The 9,630-nt window shown below is 45.7% G+C and overlaps 1 protein-coding gene across 1 annotated transcript in view; it reads right to left on the bottom strand.

The window, feature by feature from the left end:
* Positions 1–9,630, bottom strand: part of sorl1 (sortilin-related receptor, L(DLR class) A repeats containing) — a 61,984-nt gene that overhangs the window by 38,116 nt on the left and 14,238 nt on the right. The window contains exons 11-17 of the mRNA XM_048266945.1: positions 8,241–8,314; positions 7,116–7,204; positions 5,709–5,887; positions 3,398–3,584; positions 2,982–3,110; positions 1,687–1,772; positions 17–189 (exon numbers count right to left, since the gene is read on the bottom strand). Of these exons, the coding sequence (XP_048122902.1) occupies positions 17–189; positions 1,687–1,772; positions 2,982–3,110; positions 3,398–3,584; positions 5,709–5,887; positions 7,116–7,204; positions 8,241–8,314 (917 nt within the window). The remainder of the gene's footprint in view (positions 1–16; positions 190–1,686; positions 1,773–2,981; positions 3,111–3,397; positions 3,585–5,708; positions 5,888–7,115; positions 7,205–8,240; positions 8,315–9,630) is intronic.

The raw sequence follows: 9,630 nt of genomic DNA, 5'->3' as shown, positions 1-9,630 counted from the left end.
ATCAGAGTAGCCCAACCTGTATAATATCCAAAGAGATGTCGGCCCAGTACACGCAGTTCCGCTCGTAGTCGAAGTCCAGCGCCACAGCCTCGCGGAGGCCGGACAGGGGCAGCCGCTGGTCGGTTCCGGTGGCCAGGTCGTACCGGTGGATGGAGCTCCGCACCGCGTACAGGACGAACTCGTTACTCTCTGAGGGAGGAGCCAGAACACGTCAGCTCCAACAACACACACACACACACACACACACACACACACACACACACACACACACACACACACCATTCAGTAGTAATGGAGTTCAGCTCCAACACACACACACCATTCAGTAGTAATGGAGTTCAGCTCCATCCACACACACACACCATTCAGTAGTAATGGAGTTCAGCTCCATCCACACACACACACACCATTCAGTAGTAATGGAGTTCAGCTCCAACACACACACACCATTCAGTAGTAATGGAGTTCAGCTCCATCCACACACACACACCATTCAGTAGTAATGGAGTTCAGCTCCATCCACACACACACACACCATTCAGTAGTAATGGAGTTCAGCTCCACACACACACACACACACCATTCAGTAGTAATGGAGTTCAGCGATTAGAGGCCAAATGACAATAAGTGATGTGAAATGTTGTGTCAGACAGTTAAAATAATTTCAACTTTTGAGGCGACAAGTGATAAATGAATTGCCGGAAAATGTATATGTTCTGGCCTCGAGAATTCCGCACGACACTCAACAGCACACTCCACAGCTGCAGAGACTCCTCAGTAAAGTCCTCGCCTGACCTTTGACCACATGTGCACATCACTAATCAGGCACCTGAGAGCACCTGTGCTTTCAAGAAGAACAAACATGAGGTCCCGCTGTGGTGAACAGTTCCAGCAGGCATCCAACAGCACTCTTGCAATTCATATGGAATCACACACAATCTGACAACAACCCGAGCGAAATCATGATTCAAAAAGATTTGTTGGTGCATTATCAAAGCCATGGAAGGAATTACCCCAAATTTCATACTTTTACCAAGAGGCCTTAAAATAATAGGGGAGGGTATTTGCTGATTAATGGTTAAACCTCTGTTTAACGTCCCAGAAGTTATTTAGGGCGAAACAACTATTCATTTAATATTCATCATTGTTTTTCATGCAATATTCAGCATAGTTCAACATTGCCGTTCCAAATTCCACTTTGCATGCAGTTGCTAATCAGCAGACAGGCATAATCTGGATTAAACAGTCACAATTCATAACTTTGGGCTGTTTTTTGATCAAACTTGCATACATACTTTGTTAGAAAATGTCCAAATCACAGAGCCTGTTCCTAGGACACAAAAGACAGTCTTACAATCGCTACTGTGCTTAGAAATGTATCTAATAAAATCTTCCCACACTGCTCGATCCTTTAAATGTTGTTCCAATTTCGCCCTTGCAATTGGCAATGACTAATACACTTAATTCTCCCACCAACTGAAGTTGGTGTGTGGTGAGCGTTCTAGCGCAAAATGGCTGCCGTGCATCACAGTGCTACACATGATGATGGTGGTGGTGATGGTGATAGTGATGGGACCGGTTGAAGTGAGGTTCCTCAATGTAAAGCGCTCCGGGCACCTAGATAAAACGCTATATAAATGTAATGTTTGTTGCTAGCTCTTCTCAGGCACAGAGAAAGGAACTGACCTCCTACTGGACAGGGGAGCATCTCTCCATCCAGTCGCTCCTCCACGTCTCCGCCACTGCAGCTGTCTCCTGACACCTTCCTGTACCTGAGACAGGAAGCACACCAGAGGTCACCCCAGAGGTCACCCCAGAGGTCACACCAGAGGGTCACACCAGAGGGTCACTTATCCCCAAAGGCAGTCAACAGTAGTTTTGGTGCACAGATGAGGGGGTCTAAAACACTGCGGGCTGGCTCCCCGTACATGGACTGAGTCTAGTCCTTGACTAAAAGAGAACTTAATTGGGAATTATATTTAAACAAAAAGGTGTTAAGTCTTAGACTAGGCTTAATCCATGTCTGTGGAACTGGTCCTCTGAAGTCCATGGTGGCATCACAGACTGCCCTGAACAGTAACCAAAAGGATTTCACTGCCCCAGGTTCTAGAGCTTTTACATTTTCATTTCATTTAATGTCACCCCACGCATCCATTCACGTCGTCGCATCATGGCCTGTTACATCAGGGGACAAAAAAGGCGTGTTGGCTCAGCAGCAGCTCCCGGGTCAGAGGCAGGACGTGCTGGTCACGGTCACCATGGTCCCCTCCTCCTGGGGTCCATTTTAAACGGGGTCTTTGAGCTAAATCTTAGCGTGACAGTGCTGCTTTTGGGCAGTTCTGCAGTGAAAGTATTTCCAGTGGTTAAGTCACAACCTGCATTTTCACCATCACAGTCCAACACAAGACGATGCTGTTCCCAAAATAACCCCCCACCCCCACTCCACCCAGCCTACAGCACAATGGCATCATTCATGTGTAATTGGCTCCAGATACAAAGCATGTGACAGGCCCAAGAACAAAGCTCCTTCCTAATCAAATGACCAACGAACACAAATGACATGTGACGACCACGAGCTGCAATATAAGAAGAACGGTAACAGGACTGCAGAACATGATTGGTCACTGCTTGTCAATCATGATGTCATCGCAGGTCAGAGGTTATGGTTGTGAATTAACTCCATGAACCGAATGAATAAATGAATGAATGTATTCTGCGTCTCAAAGTTCTAGTATTATAAGAGTTGGCTCCAAAGTAAGCAGTCTTGAGCAGCAAACAGCCACCCAGCTTAGCACAGCTTTGCCGTAATGCGGATTTATCCTCAGATCCCTAACACTTAGCGTGCTACTAAGAGGCCTGATATCCCGCTAAATGTGACTGAAGAGTGTGTGTGTGTGTGTGTTTTATTTCTCTTCCTACTCAGCGTCTCAGGTCTGTGTGAGGCTTTCGCTCCTCCACGCCACCCTGGCCTGGCTCCTTACCCTCGGCTGCGGCGGTACGTGGTGCCCACGGGGCATGGCTCTGGAGGGGCGTACAGGTTGCCCAGGAACTCCGGGTCGGGCACACACACCTCCAGGGACAGGTCCTCGCTCAGCTTGAAGCCGTAGTCGCTGGGAGAGGGGACACCGTGAGAAAACGCACGTCACGTCACATAACAGCTTTACACAACGCCAACCGTATGGAATTACTAAGCTGGCCAAGCCCAGTGGAGTGACCAGGCCGGCGAGGTCACCTTCTAGAACATGTGGGACTTCAGAACTCATGAACCAGTAAACAGATTTGTCAATAATATGCAGAGAGCACATCAGGACACTCAAATCATTCACACAGAAGTTACTGTATGTTGTCATGGTAACTTGAAGTGGACATCAGCGGAAGTGAGCCGCGCGTAACGCACCACTCGTAGTCCTGCCGCGTGCAGGAGCAGTTGGACAGCGTGACGGGCCGGTCGAAGTCCTCGCCGTTGAAACAGGTGGCGTGAGGCGTGCGGCGCTTAAAGACCATCTCTCGGCCCAGGAGGCAGCCGTTGCCCAGCTCATCAGAGGGTGACCAGCTCTTATAGTCCCCCTCAGAACATGGCACGCCTACACACACACACACACACACATCACAATGTGCCTGTACACACATGCACATACACACATACAGTATACACGTATCACAATGTGCCCGCACACACACATACACACACACATACATACATATACATCGTATCACAATGTGCCCGCACACACACACACACACACACATATCACAATGTGCCCGCACACACACGCACATACACACATATACACGTATCACAATGTGCCCACACACACACACACACACACACACACACACACACACGTATCACAATGTGCCCGCACACACACGCACACACACACACAAATACACGTATCACAATGTGCCCGCACACACACACACATATACACACACACACACATACACACACACACACACACACACACATATATACACGTATCACAATATGCCCGCACACACACGCGCACACACACACACACACACACACACACACATCACAATGTGCCCGCACACACACACAGACACACACACACACGTACACACACACACACACATATATACACGTATCACAATGTGCCCGCACACACACACACACACATCACAATGTGCCCGCAGACACACACAGACATGCACACACATATATACACGTATCACAATGTGCTCGCACATACACACACACACACACACACACACACACACACACACACACACACACACACACACACACACACACACACATCACAATGTGCCCGCACACACACGCACACACACACACACACACACCCCTCCATCCATCCATCCATCCATCAATCAATCGTGATCATCAATCATCATCTAACAATATAAAAATGCTGGACCTTTATGAATAAACAGATAACATCAATATCGGGTGGGTGGTCGCGTGGTCTTCTTGTGTATAGATGTAATAAAGAGTTTTGGTTTCCTACCACAAAAATATTCTCCTCCCATATACCTCATCCGACAGAGTTGAGCAGCATGGTGTCTGTGTAGATTGAGGCCTAAGGGTCTAATGCACTTATGCATCTTAATCTCATTCATCTTCACACTGCCTTTTCCTCATTTTCCTGCTTGCTTATCAGGAACCACCGAGGAGCTGAAGTGTTGCACTGAAGACGCCCCTCCACAATTTTTGAATAAGATTGTTTTTCCAAACGGTTCTCAAGGGATCAATCTCCTCCAACAGAGTGAACAACTTTCTTATCGCGTCCATGCAGACTGGCCTTATTCACAGCACTGACACCTGAGGCTGCATTCAGATCATCCGTTCTCTCACAACGTAGTAAATAACCACCTTATAAAGTAGCTACTCACTGTATAGAGCACTATGTATGTCCTTCTTTGTAGTGCACTATGCACTATGTAGTAGTATGTAGAGGAATACACACTATGAGTACTATGTAGTATGCAATATGAGTGCTGTGTAGTGCACTATGCAATAGTATGTAGAGGAATACACACTATGAGTACTATGTAGTATGCAATATGAGTGCTGTGTAGTGCACTATGTAGTAGTATGTAGAGGAATACACACTATGAGCACTATGTAGTATGCAATATGAGTGCTGTGTAGTGCACTATGCAGTAGTGTGTAGTGCACTACACATTATGAGTACTATGTGCACTATCGCTACGCACTATGAGTACTATGTGTGCACTATGCAATATGAGTGCTGTGTGTGTAGTGCACTATGCAATATGAGTGCTGTGTGTGTAGTGCACTACGCACAATGTAGTAGTATGTAGAGCACTATACACTATGAGTGGGCGTTCTAAATATCAACCATGTCTGCTGATGAAAGTCTCCTTTGCGAGTTCTCAGCTGCTCTCTAACCGAGCACATCACTGAACTCCCTTATCTCCCTTACATACTCCTAGTCTTAAACCCCCCACCTATAGCACTCCTAGTCCTAAACCTCCTACCTATAGCACTCCTAGTCTTAAACCCCCCACCTATAGCACTCCTAGTCCTAAACCTCCTACCTATGGCACTCCTAGTCCTAAACCCCCCACCTATAGCACTCCTAGTCCTAAACCTCCTACCTATGGCACTCCTAGTCCTAAACCTCCTACCTATACCACTAGGAATGAACATCTCTCCTGTGTGTGTGGGATTAGTCCTAAATGAGCTTCAGCTGCGGTCTCACCGAGCACATCGCTGGCGTTGAGCTGCAGGATGAGCCAGCTGTGCTTCTGGTCGGCGTAGGAACCGAAGATGGTGAAGATGGTGCTCTTCTCGCCTGGCTCCGTCAGCAGCTGGTACACATACACCTCCCGCTTGGAGAATTGGAAGTCCGTCCACGTTTCACCCTCGTTGGTGCTAAACCTAACAAACAAACACACAAAGAAATCAGAAATGAGTTATGAGGATTTATGAGATGACCTAATTATAATGCCAGGACAAACAATTACATGATTCAACATAAAGAACACAGCAACCTAAGGTCATTTATTTTTTATATTTTGAGCCAAGGTGCTTTAGTTCAGTATAATCACCAAGCTGCAAGTTCTGTGTAATATCCAAATGTAATCCAAATGTGTAATTCATGTTGACTTATGTTTATCCTTAGATGTAGGTCAATTAGATAAGCTATCCTGAACTAGCATTCCTTTTGTTCACTATGGCTTTTTATCACTATCACTGATGTGAACTTTCTGTTCTCAAGTATGGATAATGGTGTCTGTTCCAATCCTCATGTCATCATCTTGTCACTACTGATTGGGTGTCCCTCCTATGACGCCAGCGCCAGCAGGTGATTATGTTAGAAATCAGCTGATTCAGTGTATAGAGTATGTGTAGTGAAAAATGCCTTCCTGTAGTCACAATTGATTGCAATACTTTGTTATGATCAGTTATCGAAGTTTAAGTCACAGTCATTATCTAATGACGATTTGATGAAGGCTGAAATGTTATCGTTTAATAAAAGACCACTGATCTAAAGCCAGTGTGTTCTGGGCTTCTCTGCCCTCTCTAAGTGTTTTAAAGGTCCGAGTCCTTCTGTGTCTAGTTAGACAAGTGGTACAGTATGGACCCTTTCAGGAGAGTTCCATCATCAGCATCATAGTTGGCCCCACAAGACTTCCGTTTTAACATTCCATATGTTATCTTAATGCAGAGGAAGTAGATTGGGGCCCAAATAGAATGTTCAAGCTTTGTTGTTGTTTTTATTGTTGAAAGGGTCCATACCAGAGAGCCTAGTGAGCTGCCTCTGCCCTGTGCACACTTGAATGAATCTCCATCTTGAATGAACTTCCTCTCCGTGACCGGGTCTCCAGCTTGCTTTACACTACCAGAAGAGTGTTTCCCCATACATTGACTTATTTGTGGCGGCCCACAAGTCTGGTTAGCATCCTAACCGCGCTGCGCTAATTTGTTAAAAACTGTTAAGTCTGGTTAGCATCCTAACCACGCTGCGCTAATTTGTTAAAAACTGTTGCGTTCAAGTTAATTCTGGAAACCTACCACCACAAATGGAATTCAATTCTGTGGGCAACACAACCAGCAGATATCCCATCATGCATGAAGGGTGACTGGCTAGTGCAACCGGACTCACTTGAGGTTTGTGGTGGCTCCTCCTTGTGTGATGGCCATCAGTATTCCTCCATGGTCACCCCACGTGTAGAAGTGAGGTCCAGCCAGAGCCTGCAACAACCAACCATGCAGCAAAATATAGCAAAGGGCACAAAAGACATATTATAGGCCCTTACAACCTATTCCACACATATTATAGGCAACAATCTATTCCACACATATTATAGGCCCTTACAACCTATTCCACACATATTATAGGCCCTTACAATCTATTCCTAGAGGATTTCCGGCTGAAAAACCAACTGAGACTTATTGAAATGAAAATGAATCATACTACGAATGTCAACTTCAGAACTTGTTCGTTTTCTATTTTTGTTTGTCCCCAATTGACCGTTGGCTCAGTGTTGTGTTCTGTGTCACCGGAAATGCCCTATGAACGCATGTGTCTGTTTGTGCAGTTGAAAGGGTCTATACCACACATGCATCAACGCTCTGCTGGGCAAACGCACAGAGATCTGTGAGGTCCAGCCAGAGCCTGCAACAACCAACCATGCAGCAAAATATAGCAAAGGGCACAAAAGACATATTATAGGCCCTTACAATCTATTCCACACATATTATAGGCCCTTACAACCTATTCCACACATATTATAGGCCCTTACAATCTATTCCACACATATTATAGGCCCTTACAACGCTCTGCTGGGCAAACGCACAGAGATCTGTGAGGTCCAGCCAGAGCCTGCAACAACCCTATGAACGCATGTGTCTGTTTGTGCAGTTGAAAGGGTCTATACCACACATGCATCAACGCTCTGCTGGGCAAACGCACAGAGATCTGCCGTTCTCTTGGCACACAATGTACTCAACAAAGGAACTACTTCACTGGATGTTAAAAATTTAAGTAGAATTTCCAGCAGTCTCGTAAAGCAAATCCACACTGACAGAAGAGCAGTGAAACTGTTGAACCAACACCCAACAAACATTAGCTGTTGAACCAGCACCCAACAAATGTTAGCTGTTGAACCAACACCCAACAAACATTAGCTGTTGAACCAGCACCCAACAAACGTTGGTTGTTGAACCAGCACCCAACAAACGTTAGCTGCACATGCAGCGCTGACAGATTAACGCGTGGCGTTCTTACCTCCCTCCACCTCGCCCCCGCACTGCTGGACACGTAAACGTTGGGCTTGTTGGCCAGATTCCTCCCCACGGAGCCTAAGGGGATGGACACAATGGGCAGGGTTTGAGCTCTCCGCCATAACATACACTTTCTGGCATGTTCCATGACATATTTATACAGTCAGGTCACTTCCAGGGGCTACATTCATTCTCATGGCGTGAAATGTGTTAATGTGCTTCTACCATCTGAACATGGTTCCACTCCAATGCACTCATGAAATAATTCAAAAGGTTGGGAGGAGAGAGGGAGGAGAGGGAGGAAAGGGAAGGCAATCTTGAACACTTCTGACACGTTTGATTGAAACTGAAGGTTTTCCAGCTTCGGTTCTAAAAGCCACTCCTCAAATCTTTCCACGTTCCATTTCTGCCATAGCAACACATGCGTCTGCCAAATGCTAAATCCAGGCAACGCATTCTGTATCATATGATGATCTCTGAGCCCTAGTCAAACTCAGATGGCCAACGGCATCCAAAAGGAGGGGTTGAGCTCCTCAGTTCCAACCACCACAATTTAATAGGCAACACATTTTCCCCTGTTTCATGTCAGAAAATTCCTCATATTCTTCACGTCTGAGAGAACTCCCAGAGAAGGCACATACAGTACGTAAATTAAAAAAGCTCTATCTGAATAGTGTCAACAGCCTCAACCAAAAATAGTTGAATGGAAGCCACCTTTTTTATGGTCCAGAACATTCAGTAGGGGACATGTTTCACTATCCAACCGTAGGGATTAATGTACAGAACAACAGACACTGAATTGTTATAGGCCTGAAGCAGTAAAGTCTCAAGACGACCCTTAGCTGTAGTGTTACTATTGAGTATTGTTATATTTACTTAATGTGTTATTACCAGTACAGTGCACGTGTATATACATTCCTAAGAAGTAAAATAAAATATATACAATAAAATATATACAATTAACTCACAGTAAAATGTGCCTCTATAATTTGGTTCAAAGTGCCACACTAACAGCAAAATTGAGCGCAAAGTGCTAGCAGACAGAGCTGCCCTCTATTGCCAAGTGAGTACAGCAGGCAAATTGAAAATGCCTGGCATGCCTGCACAATTTGGAATCAAAGTAGGACAGCCCAAACACAAGAGAGAGAGAGAGAGAGAGAGAGAGAAAGAAAGAGAGAGAGAGAGAGGAAAAAGTTGAAGCTTTCAGAGGACGAATGTGTTCTCATCATCCTGATCAGGAGCCGTCTTCTTCTGAGAACAGAATGTCTTTAGAGATTGTTACTGAACTGGGGGAGCGAGTGGCACTGACAGCTGGAAGGAGCATCCTTACCCAAATGCACACACACAAACACACACATGCACACAGAGGAGCATCCTTACCCAAATGCACACAC

This window comes from Alosa alosa, chromosome 16, assembly GCF_017589495.1.
Source record: "Alosa alosa isolate M-15738 ecotype Scorff River chromosome 16, AALO_Geno_1.1, whole genome shotgun sequence".
Taxonomy (NCBI): domain Eukaryota; kingdom Metazoa; phylum Chordata; class Actinopteri; order Clupeiformes; family Clupeidae; genus Alosa; species Alosa alosa.
Note: the sequence above shows the minus strand (reverse complement) of the source record. Positions and strands in the feature narration are given on the sequence as shown.